The sequence below is a fragment of the Balaenoptera acutorostrata genome, chromosome 8, assembly GCF_949987535.1.
Source record: "Balaenoptera acutorostrata chromosome 8, mBalAcu1.1, whole genome shotgun sequence".
NCBI lineage: Eukaryota > Metazoa > Chordata > Mammalia > Artiodactyla > Balaenopteridae > Balaenoptera > Balaenoptera acutorostrata.
In genome coordinates, this window is record NC_080071.1 from 32,109,115 (window position 1) to 32,129,954 (window position 20,840).

Below are 20,840 nucleotides of genomic sequence, written 5' to 3' on the forward strand. Positions count from 1 at the left end.
TCACTATCATGGCCTCTCTTGTTGCGGAGCACAGGCTCTAGACACGCAGGCTCAGTAATTGTGGCTCACGGGCCTAGTTGCTCCGCGGCATGTGGGATCTTCCCAGACCAGGGCTCAAACCCGTGTCCCCTGCATTGGCAGGCAGATTCTCAACCACTGCGCCACCAGGGAAGCCCCCAGAATATAATTCTTGTACTTGATAATTCTATACTAAAATATGTAACAGTATGTCTTAAGATGTTACTAAAATATATGCAATTAACATTTATATTTAATTGCTTTCAATAACAATGTTAGGTCTTCTAGGAGGAAAAATTACTTTTATCGATCTTGGTTGTTTATGGTTTTTGCAGGTTCCAGAAAAACTGGTCCATACTGAACCAGTCTTAAAGAAGTAAGCTGAAGACTTAAAATTTTAGACCCTATAATAACAGCTTTGTTTTACTACTACGTTAGAGACAATAATAAACCCAACTCTAGTGCTTCTTTTTCCACGACTAAGCAGAGACACTCTATTATAGTTCTTCAAATTTTTTTTTGTCTTAGCGTAAAAGCTGAATGACCTCTTTTATAAGTTTGAGTTCAGAAGACCCACATTATGGATATCATGTCTAGTGGGACATACTTTAATAGAGGATAATTAATATACTATATCAAAGTGCATTATTAGATTTGCATTGCATCTCTCCATGTTTTTCATATTTTATAACATTTCAGTTGAATGGAGGAAGACTGGAATTGTCAGAAGTCTTGCTTTTAGGATCTAGACGAAGTTCATAGTGAGTCTTTTAAAACATATTTAAATAATGAGAAGTGTAATCACAACAAGGGACTGTGTAAGAATGAATATTGCAAAGGAGACTTTATAAATGGATTGGCCAAAATGCAAAATGCACGTGAAACTAAAGTCATGTAGTTTACTTGTTGACCATGTGGCTACAGTTCAAAAAGTCTCTGCTCCAAAAGCTGTACCTAGTAATCTTCCAAAACTGATTTTAAATAAAGTTCTTAAATTGTAGCAATAAACAAAAAGACAAGATACACTTAAACAATACTGCAGTTTATCAAAAGACACATAAGAAATTTCAACTCTGTCTTTGACAGTTATAAAAATCAATATTTTGGCTAAGTTATAAATATGTTTATAATGCAATTATATGCAGTTGCATACGTCTAGTAATGCTAATGACAGCTATAAGATCAGGTTTTTAAAACACTAAAAACATAAAAACATGTAGCCCCATTATTTACCTGTAGAACGTGTTGAATTTATGCCTAAATTTCAGCATTTACTATATCACCACTGTTCTAATTTTAAAAATCACATCCAAAGGATAAGGCAAAACCACCTACGAGTTGGCATATTTATTTCTCAATTTGTAAAAATGTCCTTAATTTGTTGATGTAGCAAACAAATTTCAACTCTGATTGCTATGCAAAAGAACAGAAGGTAATCTGCTTTGCAACGAACTTTAAAGTTCAATTGCACACAGGCAACATGCTATATACGAAAAAACTACTAACTACAGGTATTAAATACTGAAAAAAGTTAACAGTTTATTATAATTTATTTTATTTAACAATCTAGGAAGTTTGCAGCCATCAGCAGTTCCAGTGCAATTTCAGGTGCAACTGGAAATTGAGGAATCTCTGTGGAGCTGTTAGTGTAGCGAACCTTGTAGGTAAAATACATGCATACTTTTGACAGCACATGTGAAGGGATCTCTCTAAAATTGACTTCATTAGTTTTGTTCTCAGCAAACTGACCTGGGCCACTCAACATGCCTTTTTTGTCCTGATGTTAGCGCATGTTCTCTTTTTACAATAAATTCATGACCATCCGAAGATATCAATTTGACATACATGGCATCAGGGCCCTCACAGCCACCAGAGGTTTTCTCTTCTCCATCCATTGTGTTCTTGTGAAATTCTACTTTGCGTCCACAGCAACTTTAGTAGCTTCTCTTCAGCCCCGCAGCCACTGTACCGGGTCCCCGCGCACTGCCACAGTCCCTACACCAGGCCCCACCCCCAGCTGCCTGCCCGCAAGTACTATTAATATATACACTTTAGAGATGTGGAAGGTAAGCCGAGAGAGGTTAGTCAGTGACTTCTCTAAGGTCATCCAATTATTAAGTAGCAAAGCCAGGTGCAAAGTCAGGTCAGACTTCAAAACCCAGACTTTCCCTTTTTTATTCTTCTGAATACCTCCTTAAAAGGAAGTTATGAATTTGGTCATTAGCAGGCATAAAGAGATGAAATAGGATCAATATGAATGACATAAATCAGCCATACTCATTCTTTAGATCAGGTAATTTTAGTATCTAAGTTTGTCCCATCCTAGAAAAAAATCCTCATCATCTGATCATGTCAATGGTATTTAAACCAAATATACCATATACTCCACCAAGAACAGTGGGGTGCTGGTCATGCACGTCTACTGTTTAGCTTAGGTATTTGGTTATGGGAACAGCCTAAGTTCTTCAGATGAAAATGGATCACATATTTATAGAAAATTTTAATTACAAACAGACTTTTAAAAATCAAAGTGAGAGTCACTTGATGAAATCAGGATTACTCATTTGTGATCTTGGCACTGGAGCACCACACATGGGTAATTTCATTAGATTTATAAGACTTTCTCAAGTTTTTGACTTAATAGAGTCAGTTTTCCAGATTTCTTATTAGAGACCAACCAGTACCACTGCAGGGAAAGGAAGGAGAATATACCTTCTATGCTCATGAAAGTGGGCTGAGGAGGAGAAAGGTGAACTGATCCCTGCAAGTTAAGGAGAACCTAATCTGATTGTTGACTTAAATTAAAAACACAATGAAAAACAAGTGTGAGAACAGGAAAAGGTCTGTGACCCACTCTCTGCCTTGCCTAGAATGAATCTGGACAGAAGCCCCTCTCTAACATGACTCACAGCCAGCCATCAAGGCACAGCTCAGGTGGCACTCCTGATCTAACAATTGAAGAATTCTTTATATTTGCTCTTTTATGGTGACAATTATGTTTCTATCTGTTCATTTTTGTCATTTTGAAGAATCATGATAATTTAACACAGTAAACAAGTTTTATAATAAAGAGGCAAGCGAAATGTTAGCATGGTAATAACCTGGCTCTAGGACTCCAAAATCCAGGCTTTAGTTCTGATGTCATTTACTAGTTATGTGGTCTTACCAAGTTATTTCTTTTCTCCAACTGTTTCCCCCTCTGTAAAACTGGGATAATACCACCTATCCTACCTCAAATGGTTGCTACTATCAAGGAAAACCCTGGGACGTACAGTAGAATTTCCTCTGATGAAATAGCCTAAATGGTTAAGGTATGATCCTTTGGGTAATTACAGTTGAGACAGAGTTACTTTTTCTTGTTGCTGCACCCCACCACCTTCCCTTTTCAGGTAATCATCATTTGAAATGAATGAAGTATTGTAAAACTGTTTCTTAAAGGAAAATAATTTATCACAGGAAGCAAAGTAGACTGCATCTTATATGTAGGATAAAAGCAATAGAATAATTTTTGAGTCTTAAAGAAGAATAACAGCAGCTTTATATACATGGTATTACAATGTGCTGGGCTTTATATATGTGAGCTAATTTACTCCTTGCAACCACTCTGTAGGGTCGCACTGTTATCTTCATTTTCAGATGAGGAACCTGAAATACAGGTAGTAAATGGCAGTCAACATTTAAGCCCAAAGAATCTGGTTCTAAAATATGAATTCTTAACCAGTATTATTGTTACTGCCTTTTTAAAAACAGTCATAGGTATGTAGGTAACCTACATCTCTAGTATTTTAAATGAGTGAGGATTTCCAGGTGAAAACTATACATTTTGATCCTAATGAAAGATGACTCTTCTAAGTTCTCCTCTGGCTCTATGCAATCGTTTTGAAGTTAGTTTATATACATTTACTCAAATCTTTCCCATTCAAAAATCCAAGAATTCCCAGGGAGAAAAATCCTCAAAAAGAAGAAAAAAAGGAGGGAAATGAAAGCAGGGGAAGGTAAATGGAGATGTGTATGTTGTAATTCAAATCAACAGATAAGTTATAGAAATTCTAAAACTGTTATAGAATTCCTGAAATCCAAAACTAGAATTCTAACAATTTTATTTAAAAACTAGCTGCTAAAACACTTTTTGAAACAGATTAAGCTTGGGAGGAAAATGATCAGATAACATGTCAAAATTTAAAGTGGGATTAGAGTAAGACGTGCCAATGTGATTTTAAAGGACTAAGAGTAAGGCTGTCTTTTTCACACAAATCAAACGGTAATGTAAATTCTAAGAGTAAACTCACAATCTAATAGGACTGGACCATCTGCACTACCACTGCAAAACATAGCTAATAACATCTGATGGTAATCAGCATTATTGCATTTAATAAGTAACGATCAACAGCAAAACACAATATACTCTTTAAATTTGTTTCACTGAAATTCTACCATTTTGGTTTCATGTAATGAGGTATTTGTAGAAGTATCTGTTCACATTTTATGTACTATTTAAATTGACAATTATTTTTAGGGAGCAGGGGATGGCGGCAAGTAAAAAATAGACTTGAAACTTTATTTGTGAAAAACAACCAAATATCTACCCAACTCCAGACTTAATAAATTAGGGTGGTTTCTACACTTACTTCCTCTCAACATGCATGCACTAAAGCTAATTCATACCAAAGATTTCAAATTCTATGCAAAAACTGTACATTTACCTTGCAGTGCTTAAAGGGAGAAGACCTTGGCTACTGTCTTAGGGATATAGGAAACACTTCAATTCTGAGGACAGAATTCAGGAGACCAAAAAACAATGTAAGCTTCAAGATGTTAGAGCCAAAGATTGCCAGAGTGACTGAAACTACTTAGTGACAAATACCAGTTTCCCAGGTGAAGGTAACAGTACTCACTTTGGCTCAATTAGAGCTATCTTGTACCTGCTGGGATATGGGCATACTACCCCAAATCTGTATCATTTCTTTGGAAAAACTTTAGGAGGAATAGATGGTCTCTAAACTGATTTACTGCCTATACATCTTGGACTCTAAACAGATGATTACCTAAACCCAGGGAAGCACTTTTATTTTATGGCTTGTTTTCCTCCTTTTCTGCATTTTGACAGTAGCAGTCACTTTCATTCATTTGAAAATAGTGTGGTCAAGACCAGTGATCTAGGTCTGTACCACTTCTTCAATCTCATGTTAGATGTACACATCCACTTAAATATCTCACCAAAATTTTAAACAAACTGGGTATTTTCTTTTAATTCAGGACTTCAAATAACTGTTACTATATGAACATAGTATTTTAGGATTCAGAAAGATGAAAGCTCAAACAAAATTGAAAAATTGGCCGACAGCACCTAAAGCACTCAATTGATGCTAACAAACATTCCATTACCACGTCAATATTTTTTTTAATAGGATTTCTATCTTAATCTACAGAGGAACAGGTATAGCCCTTAAACCATTCCCGATAGGGCTAAGTGTTACTTACCCAGGATTAGCTTTGATAATGGTTATTAGGTATACTTTAACAGCTTGAAACGCTTCATACTTATCTTGAAGTATACTTCAAGAATTTATTCAGTTAATTCTTAAGGAGCCGAGTCAGTCAATGTCCTAAATCTTGAAAGCTCCCTTCAAATGTAACTTCATAGTCTTTAAATTTTAACTGTCATTGTTTATTACTGTTTTGGCTACATTCTCTACAATTTCAGCAGCATCTTAAAGAGACAATGTGTCTATGTACAATGAAAGAACAAAGAGCCATGGTTTAACTGTACAATATTAAGGGGAATCTGTGGTAAGCATAGCCTCCTTTTTCAGCAACATGGACAATTTACATGTAAGTATCAGCATTATGAATGTGATGATAAAGAAATTTCTTAGAGGAGTGAAATACAGCATCCTGAAAAATAATGGTTTCTACCATACAAGGCAGTTAGAAAATGTTCACATTTTAACAAATCTGTACAAACCACAAGAAACTCGTTTGAGGGACCATCATCCCACCTTGCTGATAAGAACCTTCTAGAAATGTAGAATTACCATGAACAATTTATAAATCTAGTATATATGTGCTCCACAGCCCTAGAAACCAAGAAACTGATTTCGAGAGCTCTTTATATCCAACACGGATCATTTTTACATGCCTTGATTGTTAATAAATGCCTGCTTTTAATAATCTCTCTATAATGTACAGTCAACTTGCACCTTTAAGGAGGTCATTTGATTTTTTTAGCAAAGAAGCAACATCATTTAGCAGCAATTAAAGCGCCTTCAAGAAGACTTAAAAAAAATACAATATCCAATTAGAAAAGCCATATTTTTAAACATTTGTACAAGAATAAGCTGCTGAAACTTGGTAATTGAAATACGACATCTGTACACAATTTACAATAGAGCTAGAAGGGAATTTATCATTATCCTGCATAGAACTGGTCTGCATTTGGTTACGTATTGTCACTTGTTTGAATGAACAAGGCCTGGTAACAAAAGAAAAATACCTGTTCACAATTCTAACATGTTGAGAACACTGGAGATATTATAATTTAGTGAGTTCAACTGATTTCAAAACAAGCAGCTCACTTTGTCAAAGGTGTAATGTATCTAGGAATAGCTCTCCCTTTAACATGACCAGTGAAAAAAGCGGACATGTGATTTCGAGGTACAACTTGGTAAAAGCCAGAATAGGCAAATGACAAAAGTCTAACAACTTTGTCCAACGATTCTAACTCTCACATTCTATTACTATAAAACACAACTGTCACTGTCATTCAGTTCTTACTTTGGTTGCAGCAAATAAACTGCTGAATGCTGAAGAATGTATCCAGGCACTAGATAGTTCCTGTGTTAGAAATATGTCTCATATTTTTTCCATGTGTTTTTAAATAATGAAAAACCACCCTTCATATTAGAACTCTCTAGTAACAACCAAATGTATTTAAGTATTATAAACGTTATTTACAGTGTTCCCCCAAAAAAACATTTTTCTTTTATCTTAACATGGTATTCCTGTTTCTGTGCAACAGGCAGTCACCCTTCACTGCTCAAGATTACAGTCAGAAGTGTACATTTATTCACTGTCCATGAGCCACTCTCATACAAACGATGCTATGAAGAACTTCAGTTCACAAACAGTTCTCAACTATATCCTGTGTAAAAAAGAAAACAACAAAAACACTCAAAAGCTCTCAAACTCAAGTATGCATCTGGAAGCAATTCAAAGACATCATGCCAATTTTGGAGGAAAGTCAGTAAGTAATTATGCTTGAGGAAGGGGGTGTAGGGGATGCTGTCAGCCCAACCATGTGTAAGTTTCCTGAAGAATTGGATCTTCTCATGTGTGGGAGAAGGTAGGGGTCATTTGCCAGTTGGTGCACATCAAACCTGTCTTCTTTTCGGTATGCCAAACAGCGTCTTATAAAGGCCTTAAAAAAAAAAAAAAGTTAGCAATTAAAATCTTTTCCTCTTCTAAATATCAGTCAACTAAATACTACAGATGATGGACACATTTAAGACAATAAATAGATTTCACTTCACTGGGGATTCAAATTTTTTAAGAAATTGTAGCAATAGGGCTTCCCTGGTGGTGCAGTGATTAAGAATCCGCCTGCCAATGCAGGGGACACGGGTTCGAGCCCTGGTCTGGGAAGATCCCACATGCCGCGGAGCAACTAAGCCCGTGCGCCACAGCTACTGAGCCTGTGCTCTAGAGCCCGTGCTCTGCAATGAAGAGTAGCCCCCACTTGCCACAACTAGAGAAAGCCCACGTGCAGCAACGAAGACCCAACACAGCCAAAAATAAATAAGTAAAATAAATTTAAAAAAATTGTAGCAATAAAATTATCACTCCAAATTCAACTCTCAACTCACAGCCCCCTAGTAGTTCACTTTACAATCTAAATACTATTGCTACCATTTAAACTTATTGCTGGAAAGCTGCATTTTTTTCCTTAATTTTTATTGAGATTAAAATATACATAACATAAAAATTAGCATTTTAAGCCTTGAGTGTACAATTCAGTGACATTAAGTACATTCACATTGCTGTACAACATCACCACTATCCATCTGCAGAACTTTTTCATCATCTAAAACTGAAATTCTGTACCTATTAAACAGTATCTCCCCATTCTTCCTTCCCCCAGCCCTTGGTATCTTCCTTTATGATCTGGCTATTCTAGGTACCTTATATGAGTGGAATCATACAATATTTATTTGTCCTTCTGTGTCTTTCACTTAGCATGATGTTTGAGTCATCCATGTTGTAGCATGCATCAGAATTTCATTCCTTTTTAAGGCTGAATAATATCCCATTGCATGTACATACTACATTTTGTTTACCCATTTATCTCTTGGTTGACATTTGGATTGTTTCTACCTTTTAACTATTGTGAATAATGCTGCTGTGAATGTTGGTATATAAATATCTGAGTCCTTGCTTCTACTTTTTTTTGGTATCTACCTAGAAGTAGAAATGCTGGATCATATGGTAATTTAAAAAAAAATGACATATTAGTTTCAGATATACAACATAATGATTCAACATTTGTATTGTGAAAAGATCACCACAATTGTCTAGTTAACATCTGTCACCATATGTAGTTACAAAATTGTTTTTCTTGTGATGAGAACTTTTAAGATCTACTCTTAGCAACTTTCAAATATGCAATATAGTATTATTAACTATAATCCCCAGGCTATTCATTACATCCCCATGACTTATATAACTGGAAGTTTGTACCTTTTGTCCCCCTTCACCCATTTCCCCCCCACCCACCCACCCGCCTCTGGCAACCACCAATCTCTTCTCTGTATCTGTGAGCTTGGGTTTTTTTCTGTTTGTTGTTTTTTAAGATTCCACATATAATGGCAAGATTTCCTTTTGTTTAATGGCTGAACAGTATTCCATTTTATATATGTATATATACACACACACACCACATTTTCTTTATCCATTCATCCCACGATGGACACCTAAGGTTGCTTCCATGTCTTGGGTATTGTAAATAATGCTGCAACGATCATGGGGATGCAGATTTCATTTTGAGTTAATGTTTTGGTTTTCTTCAAATACTCAAAAGTAGAATTGCTGGATCATATGGTAGTTCTATTTTTAATTTTCCGATGAACCTCCACATTGTTTTCCATATTGGCTGCAGCAATTCACAATCCCACCAACAGTGCACACAGGTTCCCTTGTCTCCACATCCTTGCCAACACTCATTTCTTGTCTTTTTGATAATAGCTATTCTACAGGTATGAGGTGATTTTGATTTTGATTTCCCTGATTATGAGTGATGTTGAGCACCTTTTCATGTACCTGTTGACCATATATAGGTCCTCCTTGGGAAAAAACCTATTCAGATACTCTGTTTTTAATCGGATTGTTTGATTTCTTTATATATTTTGGATATTAATCCCTTATCAGGTATGATTTCCAAATATTTTTCCCGTTTGGTAAGTTGTCTTTTCATTTTGTTCATGGTTTCCTTTGCCATGCAGATTTTTCATTTGATGCAGTCCCAGTTGTTTACTTTTACTTTTGTTGCCTTTGCTTTTGTTGTCAAATACAAAAACTCCTCACCAAGACCTATGTCAAGGAGCTTATCACCTATGTTTTCTTTTAGGAGTTTTATGATTTCTAGTCTTAAGTTCAAGACTGTCATCCATTTTGAGTTACTTTTTGTGTATGACATAAGATAGTGGTCCAGTTTCATTCTTGTTTATGTGGCTGTCTAATTTTCCCAACACCATTTATTGAAGAGACCACCCTTTCCCCATTGTATATTCTCGCCTTCTTTGTCATAAATTGACCATATATGTGTGGGTTTATTCAGGGCTCTCAATTATGTTCCATTGATCTGTGTATTTTTATGCCAATACCATACTTTTTTTTTTTTTTAAAGAATTAATTAATTTATTTATTTTTGGTTGTGTTGGGTCTTTGTTGCTGCATGTGGGCTTTCTCTAGTTGTGGCGAGCAGGGGCTACTCTTTGTTGTGGTGTGCTGCCTTCTCATTGTGGTGGCTTCTCTTGTTGTGGAGCACAGGCTCTAGGCACGCAGGCTTCAGTAGTTGTGTCTTGTGGGCTCTAGAGCACAGGCTCAGCAGTTGTGGCACACGGGCTTAGTTGCTCCGCAGCATATTGTACTGTTTTGAATATTATAGCTTTGAAATGTAGTTTGAAATCATGGAGCATGAGGCCTTCAGCTTTGTTCTCAAGATGGCTTTGACTATTTGGGTCTTTCATGTTTCCATATGAATTTTAGGACTGTTTGCTCTATTTCTGTGAAAAATACCGTTGGAATTTTGATAGGGATTGCATTGTATCTGTAGATTGCTTTTAGTAGTATGGACATCTTAACATTAATTCTTCCAATCCATGAACATGGAATATCTTTCCATTTACTTGTGCCTTCTTCAATTTCTTTCATCAATGTCTTATAGTTTTATTCTTTCTGATGCAACTGTAAATGGGATTGTTTTCTTTTCTCTTTGGCTGCACCCCAACCAGGGATCGAACCTGGGCCCCAGCAGTGAAAGCGCCAAGTCCTAACCACTGGACTGCCAGGGAAGTCCCTGGGATTGTTTTCTTAATTTCTCCTTCTGCTCTTTTATTATTAGTATATAGAAATACACAAAAATTTGTCGCATTGATTTCATATCCCACAACTTTTTTGGTGGTGTCTTAAGGGTTTTTATATATAAAATGATGTTATCTGCAGATAGTGACAGTTTTACTTTTCCTTTCTGATTTGTATGCCTTTTACTTCTTTTTCTTGCCTAACTGTTCTGGCTAGGACTTCCAACACAGGCACACCTTGTTCTACTGCACTTTGCAAATACTGCAGTTTTTTTTTTTTACAAATTCAAGGTTTGTGGCAACCCCATGTTGAGCAAATCTATCAGCACCATTTTTCCAACAGCTCACTTTGCTCACTTTGTGTCTCTGTGTCACATTTGGTAATTCTAGCAATATTTCAAACTTTCCATCATTATTATATTTGTTATGGTGATCCGTGATTTTTGTTACTATTGTAATTGTTTGGGGGATGTCATGAGCTGCACCCATGTAAGACTGCAAACTTAATTGCTGAAATGACAACAAAGGATTTAGAATATTACATAAACTTAGTTCATAAAGCAGTGGCAGGGTTTAAGAGGACTCCAATTTTGAAAGCTTTTTACCCACAGTAGAACTTCTTTCAAACAGCACTGCATGCTACAGAGAAATGGTTCATGAAAGGAAAAGTCCAAGAAATTGCCTCAGCAGCCACCACCCTGCTCAGTCAGCAGCCGTCAACACCAAGGCAAGACCCTCCACAAGCAAAAAGATTACTACTGGCTGAAGGCTCAGAGGATGGTTAACAGTTTTTAGCAAGCAAGTATTTTTAAAACATAATGCTATTGCACACTTAACAGACTACATTATAATGTAAACATAACTTTTATATGCACCGGGAAACCAAAAACTATGTGTGACTTCTTTATTGCAATATTTACTTTATTGCAGTGGTACAGAAACGAACCCACAATATCTCTGAGGTGTGCCTGTAACTGTGTTGAATGTGGAATACTGCATTTCTCCCTACAAAATTCTAGAGTCTTCTTTTTCTGGAATTTGTCTTCTGTAAAACACTCCTTTCACCCTCATTCCACTTTACTGTCAATTTAGTTTGGCCAAAGGGTATGATGCCATTTTGCCCTAATATTATTTTTTCTTCCTGTTGAGCATAGAGTGTACAGCACAAAGTGAATATATCTATATAACTGGCAAACAGATCAAGAAAAAGAACTTTATCAGAACTCCTAAGAAAGACTCTTCATGCCCACTTTCAGGCACTGGATCTGCCCCCAATCTATTGGGGTAACAGCTATCCTGACTTTTAAACACCATAATTGAGTTCTGCTTGTTTTGAACTTTATGTAAATGTAATCGTAGATTATGTTCTCCTTTGCCTGGCTTCTTTTTTTTTAAAGTTTTACTTGATTTTATTTATTTATTTATTTATTTTTGGCTGTGTTGGGTCTTCGGTTCGTGTGAGGGCTTTCTCCAGTTGCGGCAAGCGGGGGCCACTCTTCATCGCGGTGCGGGGACCGCTCTTCATCGCGGTGCGCGGGCCTTTCTCTATCGCGGCCCCTCCCGTCGCGGGGCACAGGCTCCAGACGCGCAGGCTCAGCAATTGTGGCTCACGGGCCCATCTGCTCCGTGGCATGTGGGATCTTCCCAGACCAGGGCTCGAACCCGTGTCCCCTGCATTAGCAGGCAGATTCTCAACCACTGCGCCACCAGGGAAGCCCTGCCTGGCTTCTTAAAAGAATCACAGACCATATTTGGGTCCTTAAAAACTATCACAACCAAAGGCCTAAAGCAACTCTCCTCCAGAGCAAATCACCAGCCCCTACTGGACAGATTTTCCTGTGGCTGCAATCCCTTTTGCTTTACTTACTTACTTACTTATTTAACAAGTACTTACTTTGTTTTAAGCACAATTTATGAAATCAAAAATTTACTTCACAAAGCTTATTTTCATAAATTGAGTACCTTTGCTTCACTGCTTACAACCGGTTTTACAGGGAACTGGACATCTGTGGCTTTTAATATTGTATTTTCTTGAAGAATGTCTTGTTGAGATTGATTGTGACCAAATGGCTTAAAAAAAAAGAAAATGAATAAAATGTTGAGAAATTTATCTCACAAAATATATTTAAACAGAGATATTATCAGAGAGTCCCCAAGATGCAAATGATTTGTGTTCTAAAAAAATCTTATTCTCAGTTACTTGCAAGCTGGGATGCATTCTCATAGAAACAAGGTTATAACTGATAGCAGGCTGAGGAAGAGCATCTGATCAATCCTTAGCATAGCCAAAACATTGTGACTAAGCAATAGAAAAATCATACCATTGCAATATAAGTAATTAAGATAAAAATAAAAACAAAAAAATTTAAAATTTTATTCTGAATGTTTAAAATTTAAGTTTAATTAGAGAAGAGATGATGGAGAAGTAGTGGAAACATCTGTGAAAAGTCCAAAGAGTAAAATACCTTGAGTATGACACACTAACTTAAATGAAACAGCTCTGGGTTTGGTCCTAACATGCAGTGAATTCCCAGACAAGTCCCTGAATCTCTCTTTTCACACTGATGGAGGGACTGAATGGGATAAGGATATCTATGGTAGCTTATAGTTCTGACTTCAATGTAAAGAGAGGTTTGGGAAAAATTAGTACTAAGTTTGATGGAATTTCCCTGAGGAAGCACAGGGGGAAACATGCTCAGGCCAAACTGTGTGTGTTGGGCACAGGGGGAAACATGCTCAGGCCAAACTGTGTGTGTTGGGTGGGAATGGGGTAGAGGAGGTGAGGAAGTGGAGAGAATGGAGGATCATGAACAGTTTTGACTCCTTTGTTCCTAGCAACAGAAAAATGTTAGCACTGTTAACAGGTTACTTCTTCTCCTTAAAAGAAAAAAGGCAAAGAGCAGGCCAAAGAAGCTGTTGTGACATTAAAATAACTCTGATCCACAGAAATTTTAGGAAGTGATAATATATTTAAGATCATTTAAAAAATCAAATGGAGTAACCATGGTTCAGGCATCCAAAATGGAGCTGGGTGGCCATTGTGGATGTGGTTTCAGACACATTCCTGCATCACAGAAAACCTGAACTTTCTGAACTGTATCAAACTAAAAGGAAACCACTAGATGTTTTCAAAACCGTATCTGCTAGCAATTGCCAGCTGCAACCTTGTACTTTCAAAGTCCCCCCCACCAACTATGTAATCATTTCAAACCCCAATCTTTGCTTAACAAGCACCCTTACCTCTTGCCAGCTCCAATCCTAATTCTTGACAATTTGTGTAAGCTTGCAGTTTTTTGCCTATAAGCACCCTCCCCCGCTTTTGTAGTCCAGCAGAACACAATTCAAGTGCTTTCATGTATTTCTGCTTCCCAGGCTGCTCCTAACCCCAAATAAACAGTTATTTTGGGTTTTTTTGTTGTTGCCTCAACCAGGTCTCCATTCTTGGAATTCTTGACTAAATTGACTTCAAGTTAATGAAACTTTAAGAGGGGAAAATTCAACTTATCTCCATATAGCTGAATCTGTTATACTTGAACTTACTTTTCTACCATAAAGACACTGAAAGAAGATGACTCCGACTGACCACACATCAACCTTGTTGGAAATCTTCGGTGGTTCCTTTCCAACTACAAAACACTCAGGAGGTAAATACCTAGTTTTTGGGGGAGAAAAAAAGGAAAGGATATTAACAATTTATAATTTAAAACCTTCTAAATGTAAAATCTTAGAACACTCATTTTATCCATACGAAAACCTTAGGTGATTTTCACTGATTAAAGTCCTAACTTTTAAAGCATTTATATCCCTGTATCATTTGACTTTAGAGCCAAAACAAACAACTTTGTGGTTAAAAAGTGTGTAATATACAGTTGACCCTTTTCCAACACAGGTCAAACTGCACGGGTCCACTTATATGAGGATTTTTTTCCATAGTAAATACTGCAGCACTACACAATCCCTGATTGGTTGAATTTCGGGCATGTGTAGGAACTACGTATATGAAGGGCAACTCCAAGCTATACTCAGATTTTTGACTGTGCCGAGGGCCGGTGCCCCTGCACTGTTCCAGGGTCAACTTATATACATTTCTGTAGTGTATGATCTACAGAAGTGACAAGTTATCATTAGAAATTACAATGTTCTAATCTGAGTAAGTATCTACTAATAGAAGAAATCCTCTCCTATCCCCCTTCACCAATCTTCAAACTGTAGGCAGTTCTCTTCCTAAAATACACATCTGATCAGCCAGTTTTTTTGTTTAAAGAACCTCAACCTCACTCACTGCCCAGGCAAGACCTCGTATCTCTTGCTTGTAATACGAGACCTGTCCTAATCTAGCAGCAACTTAAATTTCCAAAATCTCTTCTCCTGAACCCCAGCCCCTCAAACTGGCTAGGCAAAGACGATTCACTTGGTTCCACTACACTGTGCTTCCCCCACATGCTTCTGAATATGACGACAACCTCTTATGCCTTTCTTCTTCAAGACCCGCCCAACTTTCACAAGCCTTCTCTGCTTCCCTCCAGGCAGATGTTACCTCCATTACAGCGTTAATTCATTGTAGTTTTAAACAGTAGCAGCATCAGAAATATATGGAGCATTCAAAAATACTATTTTTATTTATAAATTCATAATTTTAGATAAAGAAAAGGTAAAAATAGATTGTAAAATTTATTTAAAAGGTAAAAATACATATAAGTAAAAATAAATTTTTACTTATAACCTTAGGTTATATGTATTGATAAAAAGCTCCATCAGGATGCAAGCATCTCACGCTTCAAAAATTTAGATAAACTAAACTACAAAGTCCTGAAAAGGAATAATACAGCTAAATGGGAAGCTACTTTTTTTTAGTTTTATACTCACTATGCTAAAATCGTTTAAATTTCAGCAGAACATTCACAGATGATGACCAATAACTTATTTGTGATGTAAATCCCTTCCTACCCTCCAAATCAAGTAAAAAGCCAGATTTGTTTTATGAATAAAAGTATATATTTTCTGTAGGTTTATGTGTGTGTAACTGAAACAAGAATGACTCTTAAACACTGTGCTATACTGTCTCTCAAGGTAAAAGGGTATAAGCAAGGAGAGGATGTGTAGGAATAGATACCAAAGCTACTCAGGGAAAATGACCAGCAGGATTTAGTGGATGCTTGCATTTGAGACCCAAGAGGAAGGGAGAAACAAAACTCGTTTTTTTCTAAGTGATACTGACAAATAGTTTAAGCTTCTGGGGATGATGTGTAAAAGCACTACATACCTATATTCTAAAAGTTTGTATAGGACATCGTTTACCAAATACATAGCTAAAAAACTAATATGAATAAAAAACTATAACCATTTTGTGGAACGCTGTTTCTACAAGAAGTATGTAATTCCAGGTTCCTAACATGGAAATGCCACGACTCTATCTGCTTCCTGCACAGCACCCTAAATATACGCTTCCCTGTCTCATGCCCATCTGTCAGGGGGAGATTTCCTTGCCCTGCCCTACACTAGGGAAGCCAGAGTGAGAGGGAAACAGTAAGGTGGGAGTCTCTGCAGAGGAGGGATGATCTATTACTTAGAACATGGTTTTCAAGCTGTCTGCCACAGAATACAGGGTTCTACCAAGAAGCCTTATTTTTGTTGGTTTTATTAGGATTCTAAGATTTTGTGGTGAAAAAAGGAGCCTTGTTGCTAAAAGAAAAAAGTCTAAAGACTACTGACTGAGGGAACTGACTTTTAAGGAGTTACTAGTTTGAATGATAGATTTTTAAAGAATATATATTGAAAGAAAATTATGATACATTATTATCTTCATTTATATTCCTAAAAAATGCCACGAGCATAATTTGAAACTCTAAACTGGCTTTAAATGAATACATGGAACATGACTAATCCTTATTCTGAGAAGTAAAGTCCACATAAACCTGTGGCATTTTATAGAATTGGTTATTACTGCCCAGGCTATGTGAAGATTGTTCTAAAAACTCTAATGTCACATTTATGTTTGTAGTCACCATCCTGCTCAGTGAAGCTGAGTAGTTATCTCCCTTCCATTTAAGATTTCACTCCTTTTGCTAAACTAATTTATTCTGAAAACTAAATTTGTTTTGAAATTTTATAGTCTATGTTCTCCACTTTGGCAAATTTGATACTAACTTTGAAAATTCACACTGAAGTAATTTTTGTCAACACGTAGGTAACTCTGAAGGGAATGACATTCATTTAGACTCATATCAGTGAATCTATGGTTCTATCTAGATTTATATCTGTATGTATGAAGTTATTAAAAAGATTTTTGAGCGTTAAGGCCAAAGACCAAGATTGTACCAAATTTCTCTTTCATTCATTATCAACAAAACATCCATCTTAAACAAAAACTGTAACCACAGAACCTCTACAGGGAGGGCTTAATGCTTATTAGTTATTGCTTTTAATAGCTAAGATATTATATTAAGTATCATTACTCATGATAAACATCACTCTAACATTATAGAACAAGATTCACAAATTCTCCATGTTAGGAGTTTCTGGCTGGTAGGGAACTAGCTGGTAGTCATGTGCTGATGCCAAGTTTTTCTTCCTCCGGTTTGCTGATAGTTACAGTTAAGACCAGATGAGAAAACAGGACTGATGACAGTAGTCTCTCAACTCAGAGACTTCATATCAGTACTCTCATCACACCACAGTAATCTCAAAGGTATGCGAAAATAAACTCTCATTAAAAAGACTGGGCACTAATCTAGATAATTTTGGTGTTTTTAATAATACACTTACCAGTAAGTGCCTGCCCCTTGGGAAGTTAGATCCATTCCATCTACACCATAGCTGTCATCATCCATAATCTTGGACAGACCAAAATCAGTTATTTTGATTTCTCCACATGCTGTTCCATCTACCAGAAGGATGTTTCCTAAGAACAAAGTATAAAGTTCTTTTAATGATACATAAATGAAAAACATTATCTTTACTACTAAAGCTGGACTTTTGGGAAATAAATAATACACTTGACATACATATGTAAAAATTTAATATAATTAAAATATACATTTAAAATATAGTTTTAAAATGTAGTGATAAAAATTTTAAAAACACTTCAGATACTACCACTAGTATTCCACTGACTTTTAAAAACTAAACCAGAAAGCGTATTTTCAGATAACTTAATAAGTATGACATTTAAAAATTACAATCTTTAAAGCTTAAATTATTTAGACAAAAATTTTATTAATTACCTGGTTTAAGATCATAATGTATAATAGGGGGTTTGATTTCATTGAGATATCTTAGTGCATTTACAATCTGCATTACAATAGACCTAGCTTCTTTCTCTGACATTAATTTATGTTGCTTCAGATAGAAATCCAAGTCATTGCCTTCACAGTATTCTAACACTGTACAAAACCTACAATGGAGAAGAGAAAAAAATCAGACATAAAATATTATCTAATAATTCAGAATCACAATGGACAAATGAAGAGTATTTATATCATCACTATGGAATAGGGGAAGCAAAAGCCAACATGTCTTTTCTTAAAAAATAAATCCTTTTATATTCACTTACGTATCTGTATCCAAGGAGAAATAATCATAGAGTTTAACTATTCTGGGGTGATCCAGTTCTTTGTGTATTCTATACTCTCTGCAGGCATGTCTACGAGAAAGAGAATATATTAATTCTCCGTGACGATTAAATATATTTTCAAAATTGATAAAAATCATAAAGAATTAATATTTACTTGTGGTAGTTTTCCTTCTTCTCATCCCTCCAGCTTTTATTAAGCTGATGGATCTTCACAGCAGCATATCTTTGTTCATAAAGGTCAAAAGCCTAGGATTCAAGGAATAGAAGAGTTTGGACCAAAGACCAACTGAATAGCTGAAGAGATTTTTTTCTTTTGAGTGATAATTTTTGCAATAATATGGAATGAGAATACACATTACGATTTTTGGTAGTCATCTCTGCTAAGGTTATATATAGTTCAGTGGCACATTTATTATCAGAAACAAGATACAATTCCATGGTGCTAAATCAGAGAAAACCTTAATGTGAATTTTCACGTTCAAGTTTTATAAGTGCCAATATATTGAATCAAGATAAAACAATAAAGCTCTCTGGGTTTTGTTTTTTTTTTTTTTGGCTGCATTGGGTCTTTGTTTCTGCGCACGGCCTTTCTCTAGTTGCAGCAAGTGGGGGCTACTCATCGTTGCGGTGCGCGGGCTTCTCTTGTTGCAGAGCACGGGCTCTAGATGCGAGGACTTCAGTAGTTGTAGCACATGGGCTCAGAAGTTGCGGTGCATGGGCTCAGTAGTTGTGGCTCGCAGGCTCAGTCGTTGTGGTGCACGGGCCTAGCTGCTCCGCGGCACGTGCGATCTCCAGGGATCAAACCCGTGTCCCTTGCACTGGCAGGTGGATTCTTAACCACTGTGCCACCAGGGAAGTCCCAAGCTATCTGTTTTTAATACAGATGTTCTTCTCTATACTGGTAGTAGCAGTAAGCGGCCAGGAAAACAGGCAGCTGTAATACTTTTTTGGTGGGTTCCTGTGTCCTTTCCTAGCAACTCCACCTTTTTTTCCCCCCCTTATTTGAAAATTAACAAGTTCCTAACAATTTCCCAACTGTTTTAAAAAAATTCTAAACTTTTATTATGAAACTGTTTAAACATAACCATAACCATTAATTATCACACCTAACTCTATCAGCAATATTTCCTTAATCTGGGCTCAAAAAAGGTTTTATACTGGTTTGTTCAAATGACCAGACTATTTCTTAAATAAAGAATGATCAATATTTTAAGGCTTCAGGTGACTTATAAATGTTTTTTTAAAAAAATGAATATCATTAAAGAGGAATTTAATAATTTAGGTTCAACTGTGACTTTTACACAAAAGCACTCCCTTAAGAAAACACTAAAAGCTTACATATTTATTAGGAAGAAGGTTCCTAGTTCCCACTCCCTCTATCAATTTAACCTTAAAATAAGCAGTAGGGGTAAACTGCTTGTCACGAAATTATAAAAGCATGACATCAGAAATAATATAGGATGCAGTAATTAAGAATATTCACTTTGCTCAGAGGCAAAGAATATACAAATCAATTTTCACTGCAAAGTAAAGGAGCTGTTACAGTGGAGGATTACTGGACTGAATGTCAATATTATGACATAGTATGAGTGTGTTTCATGTTTGGTAATTGCAATCATTGTTGCTTTTGTTGTGGTCATCCATGTACAATGCTTGGTGTCAGTCTATTTATCTCTTGTAAAAATAAAATACAGTGTGTGTGTGTGTGAAAAAAAAAAAAGAATATTCACTTTGGAGTCAGATGAACTTATTAGCTGCATGACTTTGTGCTTAATACCCTCTCTAATAGCCTCAGTCTCATAAGGTTTGGGTTGTCGACTAAATGGGGTGAAACATATAAAGTGTTTAGAATAATATATGATTCATAATAAATATCCAATAAACATTAGCTCATTATACTATTAAAAGTTAAGTTTTAAGAAATATAATAGAAAAGAATAAAAATAAAAGTTCATGTGAGAGAAAGCAAAAAAGCTTTTATAAAACTCAAAGGCAATCATAGTAAAAATAAGAGAAAATAAAATTCTTAGTACTAATAAAGTTATCATCCGTGTACATTGATTATAATACCTGTATATGACACATCTTTCTCCCAAGATTAGGAGAGTAAAGTATACCTTCCCATCAAGTTAAGATGGTAATCACTGAGCAACTGATTCAATGTTTTCCACCTTGGTATAGAGAAGAGTCAATTTTTTGACTTACAGTCTGCTACTTTGTTTACCAAGCCACCTGGCAACAATGAAAGGACTTGAAGGGGTTGGAGGGGCTGTCATTAGTATTTAAGTCAGTACTGAGGGTTCAAGTCATTAGGGCCCCACAATCTGCATTTTCTAATTTCTACAGAAGCCTTTTCTTCCAGAAGAAAAGTTCCTTTTAGACCCTATCTATGGGGCTAAAAACAATGGAAATACTATTGGGCAGTGGCAGAAGACTGTCATGAAAGCTATCAGTAGGCTCAGAAGCCGGGCAACTTCTAGGCAGAGCTAGCGCTAGCTAACTATACTTTTGGTGATTTTTAGATCCACAGTGAGCAACATTATGACCTTCTTTTCTACCTTGTGGCCTGAGTAAGACTACTCAACCATTAAGTGCCTGAGGATGAACTACCATTAGAATCAGAGAAATAGGAATTGGAAGAGAGCTTACAGATCACTCTTGATGGGTAACACTTA

General features: G+C 36.2%; 1 protein-coding gene and 1 pseudogene across 1 annotated transcript in view; both read right to left on the reverse strand.

The window, feature by feature from the left end:
* Window positions 1-1,137: 1,137 nt before the first annotated feature.
* LOC130708708 (elongin-C-like) lies at window positions 1,138-5,529 on the reverse strand (annotated as a pseudogene).
* A 1,531-nt stretch (window positions 5,530-7,060) lies between these two features.
* The window catches only part of TLK1 (tousled like kinase 1), a 164,368-nt gene continuing 150,588 nt past the window's right edge, over window positions 7,061-20,840 (reverse strand). The window contains exons 15-21 of the mRNA XM_007183263.2: window positions 18,320-18,411; window positions 18,145-18,234; window positions 17,816-17,985; window positions 17,358-17,493; window positions 14,133-14,244; window positions 12,555-12,662; window positions 7,061-7,435 (exon numbers count right to left, since the gene is read on the reverse strand). Of these exons, the coding sequence (XP_007183325.1) occupies window positions 7,259-7,435; window positions 12,555-12,662; window positions 14,133-14,244; window positions 17,358-17,493; window positions 17,816-17,985; window positions 18,145-18,234; window positions 18,320-18,411 (885 nt within the window). The 3' untranslated portion in view covers window positions 7,061-7,258. The remainder of the gene's footprint in view (window positions 7,436-12,554; window positions 12,663-14,132; window positions 14,245-17,357; window positions 17,494-17,815; window positions 17,986-18,144; window positions 18,235-18,319; window positions 18,412-20,840) is intronic.